The sequence below is a fragment of the Lupinus angustifolius genome, chromosome LG13 (genome assembly GCF_001865875.1).
Source record: "Lupinus angustifolius cultivar Tanjil chromosome LG13, LupAngTanjil_v1.0, whole genome shotgun sequence".
NCBI classification, from domain to species: Eukaryota; Viridiplantae; Streptophyta; class Magnoliopsida; order Fabales; family Fabaceae; genus Lupinus; species Lupinus angustifolius.
In genome coordinates this window covers 6292794-6314598 of record NC_032021.1, presented here as the reverse complement: position 1 = coordinate 6314598, position 21805 = coordinate 6292794, and the positions used below count along the sequence as shown (strand labels likewise).

General features: G+C 31.3%; 2 protein-coding genes and 1 pseudogene across 4 annotated transcripts; 2 read left to right on the top strand and 1 right to left on the bottom strand.

The window, feature by feature from the left end:
• Positions 1597 to 8550, top strand: LOC109325960 (E3 ubiquitin-protein ligase SINAT5-like). 3 transcript variants are annotated; one of them, XM_019558596.1, is made up of 4 exons: positions 1597 to 1691; positions 2824 to 3063; positions 3548 to 3934; positions 8057 to 8550. In XM_019558596.1, the coding sequence occupies exons 2-4, from the start codon at positions 2851 to 2853 to the stop codon at positions 8372 to 8374; spliced, it is 918 nt and encodes a 305-aa protein (XP_019414141.1). In that variant the 5' UTR covers positions 1597 to 1691; positions 2824 to 2850; the 3' UTR covers positions 8375 to 8550. The 3 variants fall into 3 exon arrangements, with proteins under 3 accessions (XP_019414141.1, XP_019414142.1, XP_019414143.1); XM_019558597.1 differs by having other exon boundaries at positions 1610 to 1684; XM_019558598.1 differs by lacking the exon at positions 1597 to 1691 and adding an exon at positions 1718 to 1788.
• Positions 9935 to 14904, top strand: LOC109363465 (annotated as a pseudogene).
• LOC109325842 (uncharacterized protein At5g39865-like) lies at positions 18128 to 19769 on the bottom strand. Its single transcript, XM_019558436.1, has 2 exons — positions 19524 to 19769; positions 18128 to 19403 (listed from the first exon to the last, which is right to left on the bottom strand). Exon 2 carries the CDS (start codon positions 19396 to 19398, stop codon positions 18565 to 18567), a length of 834 nt encoding a protein of 277 aa, XP_019413981.1. The 5' UTR covers positions 19399 to 19403; positions 19524 to 19769; the 3' UTR covers positions 18128 to 18564.

Genomic DNA, 21805 nt, shown 5'->3' with positions numbered 1-21805 from the left:
AATATATTTATCTTGATTTTTCTATAAACATAACTTATTTATTATAGTTAGTGTATTTAGTAATTTTGTGGATAAAATTGAGTTTTAGATCAATATAATTCATGTCAGGTATATGAAAATACTTTACTACTAGAGCAAAACTCCATTAATCTTATATACCTCAAATATGTGGCACTCAACTTTCATCCGACAATTTGAATTTTTCAAGAAGTTAATTTTATAATATATGATGCCCATTGGAATTAGAGGATGAACTAGATGTCTATTTATATGTTTGAAGTATTAATTTGAGATTTGAGAGAGAAAAATGTATGTGTAAAAATTTTATAACTATTTTTGAATTATTTATCATTCATATTTAATTATTATTGACTCTTCAAAAAAATTAATACAAATAATAATGAATAATAAACGATTACATATAAATTTGTACACTAACAGTATATAAATATTACTCTTAATCTAATAAAACATCACATATAACCTGAAAACACGATCAAACATCATATATTTTACTAATTTTTTATAAGTAAAAACATATATTTACTATTTAATTGCAATAAAAAATGTACCTATATAAAAGTTGGAAATACCAGATTTTTTCATCTCAACATTATTGTTTTGGTTTTTTATTAAAATGGTTGACTTGGTTGATCCTACCATTCAAGTCACCAAAATTTAAGCTTAAATTAACCTAACTTTTATAACAATACTTAAAGCATATCTTCATAAATGATTAAATATTATTTAATTTAAATAAAAGATATGGAGAGAAGGATCATAAAGTATTACTGAATCATAATAAAATGCTCAGAATCACATATTTAGATTTGAAATAAATTTATTTGACTTTAATTTATTAGAGTGTAATATTTATGTATTATGAGTATAAAAATTATACAAAATTAGTATATTATTCACCATTCATTTATATTACATTTTTTAAGAGTCAATAATAATTAAAAATAAATATTATATGATAAGTTGATAATGTATAAAAAATTTATATTGTCAATAAACATTTTTTCTTATTTATTAATATATCAACAATAATAAAGATTTAATTAATTTTCATACTTATGAAATAGTATTAGTTGAACTGGAAAATAAGTGAATCAAACTCATAGTAATAAAGTACACTACTTTTATCCATCATGACTTGACTCATACATATTATACATATTGAACTTGATCATACTAGTTGTTATCATTTAAAATTATAAAAATATGAAAGATGCTTTATTTATTCTAAGATATTGTTCTAGAGAATAGAGTAAGTCTATTTTAACTATACTTCTAAAATATTGTCTATCAAAAAATTACATATTTTATTTTAAAAATTATATGAATTAAATTAAAGTATTTATCACTTTATTCATTAACTTTTAACAAAACATTAATATAAGAAAACTCGTCCAATTTAAAGTTTTAAACCACTAACTAAACTCTTATACAACCATACCATCCTGAATTGTTTTTGACTACATACCATACAAATTTAATAACCGACATATAGTATTAAAAACCCTCATAATTTCAAAGAAAAAGGAAGAAGCCTTTTTTCCTTTGTATTATTTTCACAAAAATTTATATTCTCTCTCTCTTCCTTTGTAATGATCTTATCAACGCTTTTTTCTCTGTAGAACATTTGAAATTCTTGCACCACTCGTGCCCATTTATTACAGTTTGTTGTAAAAGCTCCACCCATTAATTTTCTTTTTTAGATTTTCCTTTCATTTTCTTCTTCTCTATAATGCCCCTTTGATCAATTCAATCCATCATTTTCTTGTATTCCTCTCTTACTCTTCAAATTTTAATTCTTTTCATGTTTTTCCCAACCCAAGGTTTCAAATAACATCAATGGTTGGTGAAAGCTTCGTTTTTTTTTGCATTTTTGGGCATCATCTACCGTGTTCCTTTGAGATTTTATCTGTGTTTTTTGTAGATCAGTGGTGGGTTTGGTCTGTAATATGATTTACCTTATTGTTTAGGGTTTTTGATAATCTGAATGGATGGAATAGTTTGTTCTATTTAAGGTTGTGTGTTGAACAAGTATTATTTATTTATCTAGTAGTTTAATGCCTTGAATTAAGGGGTGGCTGTAATAACTAATAATGACATGCATAAATGTTAGTGTTCTAAATAAGGTTCAGATTATTATGGCAATGCATGTTTTTGCTGGTGTTGGCTACTACTAAGTTTTTTTTTGTAGGTTGGCACTTGTCTATGTTGAAACCTGGGTCTAGTTGTTTTTGTTTTAACTTGTGTAAGTTATTTTAGTTTGGTTTGTAGTAGTATTAAATTTGATGAATGCTAAGTGCATTGCCATTAGCTTCTTTTTCGGATTAATTTGACTTGATAGTTATGATTCCTAAGTCTGAGGCTTGTTTCGACCACAATTTGATTCTAGACAGGAAGAATATTTTAGAGGGGTGAGTGTTTAACATTGTCTGAGTGTGTTGGCAGCCTTCCTGTTCTTCCTTTAGTCTTTAGCATGGAGTGTGTTGGCGGGTTTTGGATTATTGATTGATGTCTTTTGTTTGCTTTCATAACTTCGATCAATCAAAATTTATAATTAACAAGAGTCTGTAATCTTGTTTCAAAACCAAATATGATGATAGATTTTCGTAGATAGGCATAATTCATTTTTTTATTGTCATGTGAGTAAAGTGGTTAAAGGAAGAAATGAGCTTGAAGTGTGCATGTAATTCCTTATTAATTATGCAATGTGAACTGTGTGATGAAATTAATGAACTATCATGTATTGAGTATAGTTCCACGCTTTCCTGGTCGATTCTAATGAAATATTTCCCCCTCTCACAGGTCACAGAGCTATAGGTATCTGATTCTATGAACATGGCATCGAATAGTCCATTATTTGACGATATACGCATCCATTCTGATATTGATCCCCCTCAAATTGAAGAGTTGACAGATGTTAGTGAATTAGTGAATGATCCTACACAAACTGCTCATAAACCTAATGGGATTGTTTCAAGCAGTGTTCGTGAGCTCTTAGAGTGCCCTGTATGCTTGAATGCCATGTACCCTCCAATCCACCAGGTTGTCTATGTATTGATTATGGCTTATTGTTGATTTTCTGAGATCATGAAAAAGCATGTGGTATCTTAATGTAAAAATGTTGCAGTCTAAGTGTGATTTGATAAACTATTAAGAGTGACAAAGGGAAATCGACCTAAGGTGCTGGTTTTAATGCAGTAGTGTAGCTCCTTATCAACAAGGATTCTCAATGTAAACTAAAACATTGGTTGATGCATGTCATAACTCATTAGCAAAAATTGAGTATGGGGGTGCTAATTTCCTTGTTCATAATTAATTTTCCAATGTCTCACCTAGATGATTTATTCTGAGAATATTAAATATTTTTTTCTAGTGAAAAGTAAATTACATCTCCTGGATGTAACCTTTTGCATTTATATAATTACTGGTGATTTGCCTTTTGATCTAAACGAAATATCCTTTAGTGGACCAGAAAGTTATTAATAGGAAGTTTAGTTTAACTTCTTTTCTTCCATTGTTATTGCAGTGTTCAAATGGTCACACTATATGCTCCAGTTGCAAACCCAGGGTCCATAATCGGTGCCCGACTTGTAGGCATGAGCTTGGCAATATCAGATGTCTGGCACTGGAGAAGGTGGCTGCATCTTTGGAACTTCCGTGTAAATATCAAGGTTTTGGGTGCATTGGTATATATCCATATTATAGCAAGCTAAAACATGAATCTCAATGTGTGTATAGACCCTATAACTGTCCATATGCTGGTTCAGAATGCTCTGTTATGGGTGATATACCCTACCTGGCGTCCCATCTGAAAGAAGACCACAAAGTGGACATGCACAGTGGTAGTACTTTTAACCACCGCTATGTCAAATCAAATCCACAAGAAGTTGAAAATGCCACATGGATGCTGACGGTATTGATTTGTTGATTTTCTTTTTTTTCTGCTTTCTAATTGTTAAGATTTCATCTCAAAATCAATTGGCTATGAGAGGAGTAGCCCAATATGTATTTAAATCATTCCCGAGACAATGAGGTAGGCGATATGAGACTTACTTTCCAACATGCCCCCTCCACATAAGTCTGTCAGACAAGGCGAATGGTTACCTTTGACCCATAATTAAAGGGCATCTTTTGGCCCATGATTGTCAGAAAGAAATTGGGCTCTGACTCTGATACTGAAAAACTGAATATCTTATGTTTTTATTGTATTGATCAATAGATATAAACATGATTATATAGAGAATTACAAAGACAAGAAAAAAGGAAACTAAATCTATTCCTGATCATACTCTTATTTGTTTGATTATTGTAATTATACACAATATTTACATTGTGACACTCCCCCTCAAGCTGAGGAATAGATGTCTTCCATTCCTAGCTTGGCTATAATGTCATGAAAGTTTGAACTGTTCAGCCCCTTTGTTAAAACATCAGCTAATTGATGTCCTGATGGAACATAGGACATACACACTGGGCCTTCCTCTAGTTTTTCTTTGACGAAATGCTTGTCGATCTCAATGTGCTTTGTCCTATCATGTTGTATAGGATTATGAGCAATATTGATAGTTGATTTGTTGTCACAATAGAGTTTCATAGGACCTTCCAATTTAACTCTTAAATCATTTAGAATAATTTTTAGCCATAGAAGTTCACATAATCCATGAGCAATAGCTCTGAATTCTGATTCTGCTAATGATCTTGCCACCACGTTTTGTTTCTTGCTTCTCCATGTTATTAAATTACCTCCAAGGAAAGTACAATACCTAGTAGTTGATCTTCTGTCCACTAGGGAACCTGCATAATCAGCATCAGTGTAGGCTTCTAGAGCAAGAGTGTCATTCCTTTTGAACAGAATTCCTTTTCCTGGATTGCCTTTCAAGTAATGCAACACCCTATAAGCAGCTTGAAGATGAGGTTCTCTCGGATCAGGCATGAATTGACTAATCATGCTCACTGAGTATGCTATGTCTGGCCAAGTGTGTGCAAGGTATATGAGTTTGCCAACTAATCTCTGATACATCCTCTTGTCAATCGAAGGTTCTTCTTTAGCTTCTCCCAACTTGTGATTAGAATCCATTGGAGTAGAGGTTGGCTTGCACCCAATCTTTCCTGTTTCTGCCAATAAATCAATCACATACTTCTGCTGAGATATAAAAATCCCTTGAGTGGAATATGCTACCTCAATACCAAGAAAGTACTTTAGTTTCCCCAACTCCTTTATCTCAAATTCTTGCATTAGTCTCTGCCTTAATTTATGCTTTTCTTTCTCATCATTTCCTGTCACTACAATGTCATCAACATAAAGTAAAAGAACAGTTATTCCCCTTGCATCTGAATGTTTAATAAAGAGAGTGTGGTCACCTTGACTTTGTTTATACCCAAACCCTCTCATGGCTTTTTCAAATCTCCCAAACCAGGCTCTAGGGGACTGTTTTAGTCCATAAAGAGCTTTTCGCAGTTTGCACACCTTACTTTTTGTCTCCCCTTTAAAACCTGGTGGAATGTTCATGAAGATTTCTTCATCTAAGCTACCATGAAGAAATGCATTTTTGACATCATACTATAGGAGTTGCCAATTAAAATGTGCAGCCAATGATAATAAAATTCTCACAGTATTCATCTTAGCAACAGGGGCAAATGTCTCCTGATAATCAACTCCTTCTGTGTGAGTGTACCCTTTTGCCACTAACCTTGCCTTATATCTCTCAAAGGACCCATTACCCTTATATTTTAGTGTGAAAATCCACTTACAGTCAACAATATTTTTTCCTATAGGTTTATCAACAACCTCCCATGTTTCATTCTTTTCTAATGCATTCATCTCTTCTCTCGTAGCATTTCTCCATTCTGTTTTTGACAATGGTACTTAGACTCATAATAAAAATTTTGTAAGTTGGTGATAAATGCTTAAGGGAAACATAATTGGACAAAGGATAAAGAGGTCTTTTGATGCATTCTCTATTACCTTTTCTAACAGCAATAGGTAGTTCAAGGTCGTCTATTGGTTTAGGAGGTCCTTCGATAGGTTGTGATTGTGACAATGGTTCAAATCTGATTATGATCTCATTCCTAGGACTTGAGTTGGACTCTTGGACTTGCGGAACATTGGGAACATTGTTGCTTCTTGAACATACCTTCTTCCTTGAATACGCCTTAGAAAAATGTGGGAATTTGTCGGTAACACTTGTAGGAATTGTGGATGACACTGGTTCAACTGTTGGCTTAGGTGACACTAACATAGGTTCAACAAGTATATGTTCAGCAGCTAACTTAAGTGACTCAAATGCAGTTTCAACAATAGAATTTGTTGACTTAGAGTTAGAGGACCTAGTTAGTATACGAGGGAGGTCAAGGGATTTAAAATGAGTCTCAAATTCACAAAGACTATCTTCCATCATGGAAATCTCCCCCTGAAGAGAGGATTTGGAGAAAAAAGGTTTATTCTCTGTGAAGAAAATATCTGCAGAAATATAATATTTCCTAGATGAAGGATGATAACATTTGTATCCTTTTTGAGTGGATGAGTAACCAAGGAAATCACAAATAATTGCATGGGGTCCAACTTATCTCTATGTTGATTATGGACATGAACAAAGGCAATGCACCCAAAAACCCGAGGTATAAGGCCATTAGAAGTTTTAAAGTTAGGGTAGAAGCTCTTAAGGACCTCTATAGGACTTTTGTTGCCCAATATGGGTGAGGGAAGTCTATTTATCATGTATGAGGCAGTAAGAACAGCCTCTCCCCAATATCTTCTAGGAACATTCCCTTGAAAGAGTAAGGATCGAGTGGTGTTGAGTAAATGTCTATTTTTCCACTCGGCTACCCTGTTTTGTTGAGGGGTATTAACACATGATGACTCATGTATAATACTTGTGATTGAAAGTAGGGTGACAAAGTTTGGTTGAAATAGTCCCTAACATTCTCTGTCCTAAAGCGTTTTATTTTTATCCCAAATTGGTTTTGAATCATTAAGTGGAAGTTAGGAATAATAGTGCTAACATCAGATTTTTGTTTAAGGAGAAAGATCCATGTAACCCGTGTGCAATCATCAATTAAGGAAACAAACCAGCGAGCCCCAGAAATATTAAGTGTAGTAGAGGGTCCCCAAACATCACTATGAATCAAATCAAAAGGATGAGAACTTCTTTTATTGCTAATAGGAAAAGATATGCGAGTATGTTCGGCCAATTCACAAATGTCACACTTAAACTTAGACATGTCTAGCCCCTGAAACAAATGAGGAAACATAATTTTTAATATACTAAAAGATGGATGACCTAGGCGTAGGTGATACAACCAAATGACATCTTTATTTGAGGAACTAAGAAAAGACAAAGGTAGACTTTTCCCATGGTTTTGAGATGATTCAAGGTGGTAAAGATCATTTCTTTCTTTAGCAAGTCCAATACTCCTCCTCGAGTTCATTTCCTGTAAAATACAATATGAAGGAAAGAAGGTAGCATAACATTTAAGATCATGAGTGAGTTTTTGAATGGAAACAAGGTTTGCAGATAATTTTGGGACATTGAGAACATTTTTAAGGGTAATTGTAGGTGTGATATGTATATCTCCAACTCCTGCAACAGTAGCTAATGTGCCATTGGCTACTGCAATTTTTCTATTACTTGGGCATGGACTGTAGGTGTAAAAAAATTGGGATATGGGGGTTATATGATTTGTGGCACCTGAGTCTATTATCCATGAGTTATAATGAGTTGTTTCTGAGACATTCATGTTGGTTGATTGTGTAGCTTTGGGGCATGTTTGGGTTTACATGTTTCTGTCATCGTCAGTTGATAAAAATATACAATATAGGCTCACACTAAATAGCCTTTTAACTTTCTTTCACTTGAGAAAATTCATTTAGGCCGACACTGGAATATCTCAAAAGTTGTATTATGAAGGAACTATTTGTTTACAACAGTGTCTTCTCTCCGTAGGTGTCTGTCTATATAAGATCCTTATGCACTTAATTTTGATTCATGCAAATTTTGGGTTTTAGCTTATATATGGATTTCACATTGGTTTCTAGGTTTTCAGCTGCTATGGTCAGTATTTTTGTCTACATTTCGAAGCTTTTCAGTTAGGTGCAGCTCCTGTCTACATAGCCTTTTTGCGGTTTATGGGCGATGACAATGAGGCAAAGAATTATAGCTACAGTCTAGAGGTGGGTGGAAATGGGCGGAAAATGGTTTGGCAGGGGGTTCCGAGAAGCATTAGGGACAGCCACTGCAAGGTTCGCGACAGTTACGACGGTCTCATCATTCAAAGGAATATGGCTCTTTTCTTTTCAGGTGGTGACCAGAAGGAGTTAAAGTTAAGAGTTACTGGCAGGATTTGGAAAGAGTAGTTAAATTAGACTGAGTAGTTGTAGTGCAACATATTTCTTTTAGTTATATGTATCCTGTAATTGTATTGTGTAATTTTTTAGGCAAACCCTCTTTGCTTATCCTTACATCAAATACATGAATTGGAAGTTCTACCTCTTATAATTATGATAATAACAAGTAGTGATGTAGAACCTTATTGTGCTCCTTCTAGTATTCTTTTTCTTCTATGAATGTCAATAATTGAGAGCCAGTAAACAAATTCTATATGCTTTTTGTTATACTATCTCAATTGAACATGAAGTTTTTGAAGTAGGAAAATGATATTTTGCTTGATTGTTTGATTTCTATACTACTCTCCAATTGTATTAGATCAATTCAGAATCCTTCTATAATTGTCAGAAGTTATTGCATTCAGTCTTTGATTTGGCATAATGCAAGAATGTGATGTTAAGATTATTGACCATCTCAGCTTGCATTCAATACTGCCTCTGTTAAGCTTATTGCACTTCATGTATTGATTTCTTGCATAAAATGCACATTGTTTAGTGATAAACCAATTCATCCCCTTTTGTGATGGTTAAGTCTTGCTTTATAGTCCACTTGCCACAATTAAGTGTCAGTATCATTGTCAGTATAGTTATCATTAAATAAATATAAGAAGTAGTAGTAGTAAAATTGAAATATTTGAAAATTTTGTCTGTATAAATAACATTTTGTTCAGACATTATGAGATTAAAGCTGGAAACAATGTTTTAATTTGTGTGGTTAAGGTTGCATAAATCTATTCTTCATAAATTATACTAAGTGGAAACCTCTAGAATTAAGTTGACCTTTTTATGATTATAACTTAGACTATTTAAATTTGTTTTTCAAGGAGCATAGAAGAGTTAAAATGAATGCCAAACTTAATAGTAAACACATTTTTGAAGAAAACAAATAATTTTATGCCTCAAACAAAGCAAAGTAGTTAAAATCTTAAAATCTCAAAAGTCACTCATATTAGTATATCATGACATAAATTTGTTTTCAAAGGTCAAATTTGGGAAAGGGCTAAAATTAAGGTATGATTATGAATCAAAATTTGGTAAAATTTGGTTTTCAAAGGTCAATATTTTTTCAGAAAAACAGAAGTCATATATTCGACATACAAAGGAAGAGGAAGCTGTCAATTACTATTAATAGATGGATGTTAGCACTTGTACATAGTGAAATATCAATGATGCTATTCACCAAAACAAATATGAGAAAAAAATGCATGTTAATATAAGAGTTTTATGCATTCTTACTACTCAAGTATTCATTAGAATTTACACATGCCATGCAAGGGCGTTTGCATAGTTCTCCAGAACCTAAACTGTGTTTGTTGGTTAGTGGACCAAACATTTATTTACATTCAACTTTTGATGCCTAATGATATCATTTTTAAAAATAATAATCTGAAAACTATGAATATGAAGTTTGTTGGAAAATCTATTGTGACCTGTGTCTTATTTTTTTGGACCTCTGATTAGTTTGCATGTCCCAAAATCACATCTCATTGGGCTTGTCAATTGAATTTCCAAGTTTCTTTATCTTAATTCAATTTTCTCAAAGTTTCAATTTTTTACCATCAATGTTTGTAAATCTTCAATTTTCTCAAAGACCCTTTTGAATTGCTGTTATTTAAATCATTCAAAACCAAATTAACTGGACATAGTTTCTTTGATTTCGCCTTAGATCCCTTGTTTCTTATACCCCTTTGGTTTCAAGCTTTCACCTTCGATGGTTGTCAAGCTCCAATTTTGTCAAAGACACTTTTGAATTGGTTTGTTATTTCAATCATTCAAAACCTCATGATATGGTTTTGTCTCTTTGATTTGACCTTTTTTTGAAGTACCCTTTTGGTTTGTTGAAGAGAAGAAGCTATCATTTACTCCTTAAATGCCCAAATTTGAAAGGAGAAGATATATTTTGATTTGTAAGAATTTTGGTTCATTTTTTTTCATTTCCATACCTTCTATGCTATGCAATATCTTGTGCATTTTTTATGGTATTTCATTTTGGTTTGTGAATGCCATGTGCAATATGATCCAATTTAATGTGTTTATCTCCATGCAGAAATGCAGCTGATAATGGTTGTTCACAAAGTGTAGCACCATTTTATCATTTGGGTTTCAAATATTAGATGCAGAAGATGTCTATACAATATGAAAACTCTGATATGAAAGGTGCACCAGGTTGGAGCATATTATCCTTTTTATAAGACTATTTGGATTATTGTTTTGCTTTTTGATAATGTTGACACAATCTTTTCCTTGTTTCCATTTTTGAACTCTAATTTTCCAAAAATAGGGAGTGAAAATATTTTGTTTTTAACAATGTCAACCAAACTACACTACCAACTTTGTTCAGCATTATAACAATAACCAAACCTTTATCCCACGAAGTCGGATCGACTATATTGATCAAACAATGTCATAATGCTCTATCACAAATCATGTTTAATCATATTCAGTATTATGATTGAATAAATTTCTATACCTTAATGCTACATATAGTTTAAGACAACAGCAATAAAGAATTCAATCATGAATTACATTATATGTTGAAAGAATTTCAGAAAGTAAGAGATCAAAGTTCTCCAACTACTTGTTAATACTGAAAGAAGTTTATATGTAGGTGCATTATTGATTCCTCAACCTCACTTATTATTTCTAACTTGGCTAACTTCAGCTGATATCTTATTCTGTTTCCTCATGTTACCAATTACCAGATCCACAAAAAAGACTAACAATTCTGATGCATCAAGCTGGGAACAACTTTTGTGCTGATTGTGGAACTCCAGAGCCAAAATGGGTGTAAGTATAAGGCTGGTTTTCATGTGGTAATTTTCTTGTGTGGCCCTCATAGTTAGGTGTACAAAATATCACCTAAGAAAATAAAGAAAAGGGATGGTAGGATGTGAAAATTTTGTTTCTGAATTTTGTCATTCTATAAAACTAGGACCAAAATTCTTAATGTTTTGAGAGACTCATTTGATGTAGGAACTACTATCATTTAACCATTTAAAGGAGGAACAAGTTATGTGGAATGCATTCACCTGCCTGCCATCCAATGTTTTACAAACAAACCGGATATTGAACCGACGAGACATCTTGATCATTCTTTGATTTGTTCAACCAGTTAAATTTGTAGTAACCTTAGTGAGAGGGTTCTCTTAATCCTACTTTCAATGTGCCAGAGTAACTGATATCAAGATAATACTCTGGCTAATTGTGTCATGATGATAGCCATTTGGGTTTTGACAAATATCACATAGATATAACGCTTGGTTGTCATTGGCGTTGTTGATTATGAATTTCTAGATTGCTAGAATAGTTTATTTGCTTTTTCGCTATTTATTTTGCTTGTTAGAATATCAGTTTGTACAGTTATTGCTCAAGGAATTTTGAAGATATGGAACACTATACTAAGAATTCATTGAGAAATTGATCTTATGATAAAATCATTAGCTCATATTATTCATACTTGTTTTTACACATTACATTTGTTGAACACAGATCTTCCAGTTTTGGAGTATTTATTTGCATCAAGTGTTCTGGAATACACAGAAGCCTAGGATCACACATATCAAAGGTATGTTTCTGACATAGCTTGTAAAGGAACTTGTAATGGAAGCTTAATTGTCCTTGTAATCTTCTACCCTTCTGAGGCTATATTCCTTCTTAAACATAAGGACAAGGCTTGGACTCTCTATCATCCATACCTATAAATGTTTTTCAGGAAGTATATTTATCCTAGAATTAACAACAACAACCAAGCCTTTATCTCATTAGGTGAGGTCGGCTACATGGATCGAACAATATTTTACCCTAGCATTGAAAGAATTATGTTAAAATTATTTCTTCACTATTTCAATAGGCCCCTTCACTTTTTTCTTGCCCCTCCTTTTTTCTGTGGTCTTTCTTACTTGTCATGTTTAACTAAAAGAGAGCTCATTATTAATCACTGGAAGTTGTGAACATGTTTATCTGACATTACATGAGATATTAGTAAAGAGAGGGAGAGTTCCATTTAGAAAAAGCTAAAACTCCATCTACTAGATGAAAATTTGCCATCTTATACTACTGTCAAGGAGAAACACAATGGTAAATAAAATTTAGTAGCTTAGAAGCTGAAATAAACAGAAGGTAAATGTCAATAACATATATTCCTGTATAAAAAAAATTCAAAATCAGTACTTAATTGCTGCAATGCAAGCACTCTGTCATTTTCGGATAAAAGGAAACACTAAAATAATTTGAAACTATTATAGGTTCTATCACTGAAGTTAGATGAATGGACAGATGAACAAGTTGATGCATTGGCAATGTTGGGAGGAAATAGAATACTAAGTAAGAAGTATGAAGCTTGCATCCCAAGTTACATAAAAAAACCAAAATCACATTCCTCCATTGAAGAGCGCTCGGATTTTATTAGGTAACTGAAAAGAAACACAGCTCATTTTTGTAAAAGAACTATACCATTCTATTTCAGAAATGTACTATTCAAAATTTCAGGGAGAAAATATGAGCATCTACAATTTCAGGAGTGTGATGACCATTCGCCGTGCCCAATCATACCATATTAAGGAAGAAGTTCATCATTAGCTCAGAGCAGTTCTTCATGCAACAATTCTCTTCCTGACAAGAATCCATATGACAAACAACCAACCAAAAACTGCATCGGACATGCATTTCGAAACAGCTGGGGAAGAAAAGATTCTGAGCATAAGTCTTCTTCAAAGAAGAGCACCTCATTGGTAATGTGTCATTTGATTAATGCCAGCTCTTTCAACTATCTATCAAATGAACTGAACCAATCATTTTGAAATAAATTAATGAATCAATCTTCTTTACCGAGTTTCATGCTCCATAATCTGGTCAATATTTATAAATCAAGTAAGGCTCCTTGCATATTATATTTCTGTAACATGATTTGTTTAAGATGTCTAGAAATGAGAAAAATAGGCTCCTTGCATATCTGGTTTCTGTAACCTATTTTGCTGCACTAAGAAGCTGCTAACAATAGAAGGGTTACTATAATGTGAAGCATACTATTCTATATAGTTATTGAAATGATGATTACTTTTTATTCTGAATACTTAATCTTGTTTCTGAATACTGTTATAGGCAGGTATGGTTGAATTTGTTGGATTGATAAAGGTTAATTTTGTTAAAGGCACTAACCTTGCGGTCCAGGATGTAATGACTAGTGACCCTTATGTCATCCTTTCTTTGGGTCACCAAGTGAGCATTTTCATCTCTAAACTGCTTGGAATTATAGATCAAATAGAGAAAATGAAACATCTATGATGCAACACTTACAATATCTATTCTTGCAGTCAGTAAAAACACGTGTTATAAAGAACAATTTGAATCCAGTTTGGAATGAAAGCCTAATGCTGTCTATTCCAGAGAACATTCCTCCTCTTAAAGTGGTAAGTCCAACATTTCCTCCCAATTTAATTCTATTTAGGGGTGAGCATGTACCAGATTGGATCAGGTAAGGCTTGTCTCTTACCAACCCTAAACGTTGGTAGGATTGTTTTTTAAACCTGGGTCTAGTCCTGGACACGATGCTAACTCGACCCCAAATATCGACTAGGACAAGGTACTATTAAATATAATGCATACATATTTTAGATAAAGTCTTTACTCTTTTCAATATTTTACTTATTATTATGGATCATAGATGTAATTTAACATATGAATATATGATGAAAAAAATGAGAGAATCAATTATACTTTCGACCAAAGAGATGTCATTACTCTATATACAATTGAATAGAGATACATACAAACATGATAACTGAGCGACCATGGGACGTGTCGAGTCGGGACATGTTTGTCCCCTGTCCAGCCCGTAATATTGTTTGGGTCTAACTTTTGAACCCAAACTCGGCCCTAGACCCGATCTTATTTGGGCACGATTATGATTGGCCCAAACCAATGAGTGGGTAGGGCTAAGTCTTGTTCACCCCTAATTGCTTGTATATCATTTTCTGTGTCAATCATGTTTGATAAGACTTTTGTTGTTATTATATGCAGCTTGTGTATGATAAGGATACATTTTCAACTGATGATTACATGGGTGAGGCTGAAATAGATATTCAACCTCTAGTTTTAGCTGCAAAAGCCTATGAAAAATCTACAATTAATGAGCCTATGCAGCTTGGAAAATGTATAGCAAGCAAGGACAACACTCTTATTAGAGATGGTGTAATATCCCTTGATGAAGGGAAGATCAAATAGCAAATCTCAGTGAAGTTACAACATGTTGAGAGAGGTGTTCTTGAGGTTGAACTTTAGTGTGTTCCTCTTACTCAATAGATTTTGCTATGTAGATTATCATGTGTCCTGCTTTTGCACATTAATGTGATTCCAAAAAGGGTTACTTCTCTACCTATTTTTCCAACTAGGTACTAGTATCTTAATGAGTTTTACCTTAATGAATTGTAAGCATGAAATGGTTGATGGTTTTACTTATAAAGACCTCAAACATTTATTTTGAGTAGATTAAGAACTCATTGAGGATATTGGTACCCAAGAAAAACACAATGATAGTTTGGGAGAGTGCTATAATGATTCAAGTTGAGAAAGTATATGAGAAAACACCACATCTATTAAGTGCAACTAAATTTTCAGCTCAAATGGTTAGGATTTAAATAAACCTATCAAGGAGCAATAAATGAACTCCTTCTTAGAAGTCTGAGTGTCAAGGATCACATGGAAATGACTTACCCAGACTCAAATTTCTATCCTCCTTTAAGAAAGAAATTCACTAATGTTACGTTTGTGAGTTGAGTTTTGGAGAAGAATGAAGAGTAAAATAATGATCTGGAGTGTTATAAGTGTATTTCATGATTCATAAGTTTTTCTTTTCCATCTCTTACCCTCCAAAAACTAAGTTACAATCAGACTCTAAAGTCATTTGCCTAACTCATTGTGAGTTTAAAGAAATGCAAATGTGAATCCATAACTACTAGCATTGGTTAATAAAGTGTAAGAAATAATTTTTCCATAGAAAATGATTAACATTTAAAAAAGTACTAAACTTAATTTGCATTGATCATTTGCTCATGTCAAGTACATGACTTAAATTCAAACCGTGGATTACTAGTTGGGTGAGGTTTCTTAAATATTCAAGTATAATAATCTAAATCATTAGATATAATTAATATTGTATTTATTGAAGTAGGGGATACATGAGAACACTGTCATAATAGTATGTTTCAATCGTTTTTTTATATTACTAAGGGTATTCTCTCATTCAATCATAAGGAACTAAATATTTTTGGGTGTATAGTTATCTCTCTCAATAAGTATTATTCTTAAGATTCCAATTTTTTACTTTTTCATTATTTTAGAAATCTAACTAATATTGTTAGTAAGGGTCTTGTGATTAGAAAAAACCATTATTTATTTAACTCCATAAAATAAGCTAATTGGCATCTACCATGTATTTATTATTTAGTGAGAGGGTGAACTAAAGAAATATACTCTATATTTTAGTCATGAAAATCTAATAGTTTAAAGTTATTGACTAATTCATGTCATCAGAACCATTAGATTTTCATAGTATAAATGACTAATATGTGAAGTAGATTTTTTAATATAAGTGAATTCTCCCTCATTATTTATTTCATAATTATTATAAAATATCAGTTTTGTTATACTTTTAGAGAAAATTATACTGACACCCCTGAGTTTTAGTAAAATTACACAAATTACTTCTCCATTTTTTACGCCTACAAAAAACCTATAATTTATGTACATACATTACATTCACTCCCCTTTATAGAAATAAGTGTGATTTTTTAAATATAAAATGGTGATAAGTGCAATTAAGTAATTAAAATACAGTATATTGTCAAAGCAAGTCTAAATGGTATATAAATCAATACATTTTCATTAGTTTTTGTTCATTACAGTATAATATAAGAGTGATTTAAACAACATCTTCTTAAAATTATTGATAGGTTTTGTACTAAAAATAATGAAAATGTATTAACTCGTATACTATTTAGACTTGTCTCAGTAATATGTTATATTTTGTTTTACTTAATTACATTTATCATATTTTTTATTTAAAATATCACATTTATTTCTCATACATGGGTAGTCAATATAATATATATATATAAATTAGAGGATTCCTAAAAATGAAGGGATAATTTATATAATTTGATTAAAATTTAAGGGATATTAGAATAATTTGCTCTACTTTTTATATGTCATTCATTATTTTTCCTGCTCCTCTTAAAAATATTGTTACTTTATATTTATTTTCTAGTCATTAATATTATACATTAAAGAACAATATTAAATTGGTAGGATTGTAATCTTTTCAGGCCTTTATCATAATACACAAACTAGAACATTTGATAGTCCTTTTGGCATGATACTTTATAATTTATACTCAATATTTATAATGTCCTTTCTATTTGCCCCTATTAAAAAATTAGACAATTTGTACTTTGTATTATTAATAAGACAATCAACTAACATGTTACAATAGTAAATTATGATAAAATTGTAATTTTATGATATTCTATAATAATCCATGAAAAGTAACTATTTGTATTGATATATAGGTTAGTTAAAATTCTCTTATAATAATTAAGACGTGGAGTAATATTTTTGAAATTCCAAAGTAACTTTTTTTTACTGATATATACAAGTTAATTAAAAATGTCTTATAATATAATTATAAGACACATAAATATTAAAGAACCTACGTGTTTGCACATCCAATGTATAAAAAAGGAGTTCAGGTAACAATTGCATCAAGAACATTAAAGATTTGTTTGTGAGTTAAGTTTTAGAGAGAAACGGAGGAACAAGAAAAAATGTTTGAGAGCCATAAATATATGGTGAGATGACTCTAAAATCTTTCAATTCTCACCGTAAAATCCAGCTTACAAACATACATTAAAGATTATAAAAGAATAAATATGGCATTAGAAAACAATGTTGCATACTTCTCCACATGTAAATATGTTGCTCACAAGTTACAACCTGTGTATTGATGTTAATCAAGAAACAGGAAAAGAACCTCGTACCATCACCAAACATAAACTTCAATAAAACCTCTAGAAACATCAAGTGGATGATACACATAGAAAGCTGTGCAACTTAACATTGCATTACTAGAATATTCAATAGCTTATATCCTAAGCAAGAATATTACATATAGCTGTAATGGGTGTGGAAAAGAATAATCAATCATGTAACTTCCTTTTTTCATAAGATTAGCATCTTTAAATTCACAAATGTCTAATTAGATTGCATGGCGTAAATGCATCTATGCTTATCAACATGAAGATGGTGACAACAATTACACATTTCTTAACAAAACTTTATGAAGAAAAGGCATGAATTAGAGTTTTGAAGTTTGAACGTGAAGAAATTGGAAATCTGGGTAGTTTTTGTAGGAAGAAGAGTTACAAACAAGAGCAATAGTCAATCAACATAAGAGGAAACTGGCTATGATGATAACATAGCAACACAAAATGTAGTAACTACTAAAACCTCATTCAAGTACATATAATAGCACATGTCAGATGTTCAACCTTATACCAGCAAACGAATCGGCTATTTCTGAGATTTGAACCTATGACCCTTACAATTTCTCATTGACAGATAACATTTTTCTGCATTCTGATATGCTGAATTGAAGCAATTCAAGAACCAATGTGCTATCAAAAATCAGGTACTAGAACACATATGAGAAAACAAATAGAAACAAGGCACTAAGAAATAAATCACTCTAAATATAAACTTCAATTGTCAAATATTTGCAAATCCCTTCAATCACAATACTACATAAATATTTACATTGCCTTGAGGAGAAACACTACTCCTCGCGGTGAATGAACTATAAGGCACACTCAAACCTTTTTATATTGTGCATTTTTTTTAAATAAAATAAAATCACACTCATGAACAAAATGCTGTTTATGAGGAGCTGAAAAAACCATCAGCTGATATAACAATTCAAAAGAAAAACTACATTCAAAGAGTACTTTGAACCATATAATCTTGATAACCAAACCCATGTTATCATCAACATTCAACACCAACGACGAAAACTTCTGCGTCTTCATCAAATTATTTGATGCACCAAAGAAGGAGCTGCAAATTGCAAAATAAGCATCTACGCATGAGAACAGAGAAATAATTTCAAATTCTCAAGAACAACAATTCGGGCATCGAATCAATCCATTCTCGTTACACTCCAAGCATCTCTTCATCAACCCTTCATCCTCATCAAACAACTTCCTACTCCCACTACAATTCCCACAAGGCACAAACCTCACATCCCCACAACTTTCACATACAAACCCAGGCTTTGTCCTCGGTAACCCTTCTAGAATCTTCCCCAATTCGCCAACCTCACAAAGATACTTAATCTTATCAGCACCCCCGAAATACTTGCCCCTTATAAAAACCTGAGGTAAAGTTACAATCCTTTTGTTCTTCTCACCCAATACACTCATCAATTCCTTCCTATATGCAGCATCCATTGAGATATCTCTCTCATCAACCCAAACCCTAAAACCCCTAAATATCATCCTAACAGCATAACAATCCTCATAAGTTCTTCGAATCCCTCGCAAACTCGTGAAATACAATACTAGTCGATCCTCTGTGCCAGGTAATTTAACCTGATCAAAGGATTCTAAATTACTTTGTAATTTTGTGGATTTTAGCTTATTCAAAAGCAATTCTTCATCTGAACTATCGATTGATTTCGCCGGTTTCAGCTTCGAATTAAGAACCGGTTCAGCTGGTTTCGGTTCAAACAGATTGCATAGATTCTTAACAACCTTCCCACGAATCGATTTGGCAGAATCAACAGATAATTTCTTCATAGAATCAGCGCGATCGAGGCTCGGTTTTTCGATGTTTGCGTAAACCGTTGTTAAAGAACGATTCAGAAATGAAAACTTCGACGACGTCGTTGGCGAAGACGAAGACACAGAATTTTTGTTCTTCACGGTGTTATTTCCAAATGAAGCCATTGACCCTATTCATAATAAACACAAAAGATTCAATCTTTGAAGAAATCATGACAATTTTCAAACAGTGAATAATTAAAATCACAAATTCTTCAGAAACTTTAAGATATATAGATAAAAAGATTCACCTTTCTTTTTTTAAAGAGAGAGAAGGGGTGGTGGATGACGGTGGTGACGCTCCGGTGCGGCAGGGACGGTGGTGGTTGGGTTAGTTTGTGTGTCGTTGTAGTTTTCTGTGTTTGCGGAGATAAGAAGATAGATTTGTTGAGGTTGAGCAAAATTAAATGCTTTTTTTTAGGTTGGAAATAGATAAAAATGAGAGAGAGGAATTTTGTTTTTGCTTTTTTTCGGAATAGAGAGAGAAAACTACATAGATCCTTTATCTAGCTTCTTTTTATAAACTTTGAAAAAAAGCTTCTTTGGATTTAAGTTTGATAAAAAAGCCACGGTAAGATGTTTTTAGATTATTATATAATACATTGATTAGTGTATAAATATTATACTATTTTAAGATTTTTGAAGTCATGTGCCATACTCTCATTAAAGTTGTCTATATAGTTTAAGAAATTATTATGAGAAAAAATGTATTCACAACAATGTGTGAGCTTTTATACAATTTTACTATATTATTCATCATTTATGTTTTATTATTATTGATTTATCAAAAAAAAATAATACAAATTAATGATAATATATTAAATATGTATAAATCTTTATACTCACGACGCATATATATTATACTCCACTATTAAATTATTTAGAACTTTGATATAATTTAATTAAAATAACATCATTTAATATGCATTAGTAATTAAATTAAAAAAAAATGAAGAAAACAAAGAATATAAATGAATGGTGGATAATATATTAATTGTGTATTACTAACATTCGGTTATTAAATTGGATAGAACTTTGATATAATTTAATTAAAATGACATCATCTAGTATACATTATTAAATTAAAATAAAATGGAGATGGGAATGAAAAGGAGGAGTGATAAGTAATGGTGTATTTTGAAAACAATGCACAAATATATATTAAATTATTAAAATGTCAAAAGATTTAGAATAAAAAAAAAAAAAATAAACATGCATTAAAAGATATAAAATGGATGTAGTGGTAATTATTGATAATAATCATATTTCGTACATAAGATAGGAAGGTTATTTAAGTTCAGATCGGCTTGCCTTAAAGAACATATAGGTTATTTGTAGTATTCTCATTGTCAACAACATATATATTATTTGTGTATTTATAATCATATAAATATACATGTTATACGTACTTTTATATGGTTAAAAAGACACATATTACTCGTGTATTTGCATAGTTGATAACACATATGTTACTTGATTATTTAAGTAGTTAAGAACACACATGTTACTTGTGCATTCATATGGTTAAGAACACATATATTATCTATATATTCGAATAAAATAGGGTAATTTTGACACATGTTTAAAAGTATGTAAGTATCAATCTTATTAAAACATATAAGTGGCATTGATAATAATATGGACATATACAAATGTTATGGAAAGTAGTATTAAATAAGAAAATGTTATAAGTAACGAATCTTGATCTAAAGCTTAGGAGATGCAATAATATTTAATTATAATTTGTAATTAAAATTAACCAGTAACAAAAAAATATAAATAATTGTTTTAAAATTTCGAAATAACATATTAATTATAGATATCAATAATTAGCAACTAAAGACAATAAAGAAAATATGTACATTCATTTTAAATTGCACCTCTTTATTAAAAGCTTTAATTCATCAATGATTAAATTAAGGATGCAATTTTCATTTATTGATTTGTCAATATAAATCATCATGTTGTCTATAATAAATTCATCTTCTGTTTTACTACATAGTTTTATTGTTTTTTTTCCGTTGATGAAAATGATCTATATGTAGTAGCTAAACTAGAATAGTTAAGATAAGGCGAATAATTCGACCAAATAAATAATAAGTAGGCACTTTTCCCATATGGTCCAAGTTACACATAATTCAGATATTGTTGAGAGTTTTTCAAACATGAATTACTAATGACATCAACGATAAAACGTTGACATGCATTGAAATCTCAAGTCAATCTTATGTTACTCGCATTGAAATCCATATGTAGAATTTTTGCACAAAAATACATATGTTATCAATATTAAAAGATATATAAAAATATGTTATCTAAGTTTCTCTACTATTGATTCCATTTATTATAATCACATAAAATCAAATCAATCTACTAATAAAAAATATATTATTTTGTTTTATTAATTAAATGAAGCTATGAATATGTAAAAGTGAGATTGTTAAATAAAAAATAAAATATATTTTGTTTTGTTTTAATTAAATAAATTAAGGGTACAAAGGTTTAACGAGATATTAAATATTAAATATTTTTA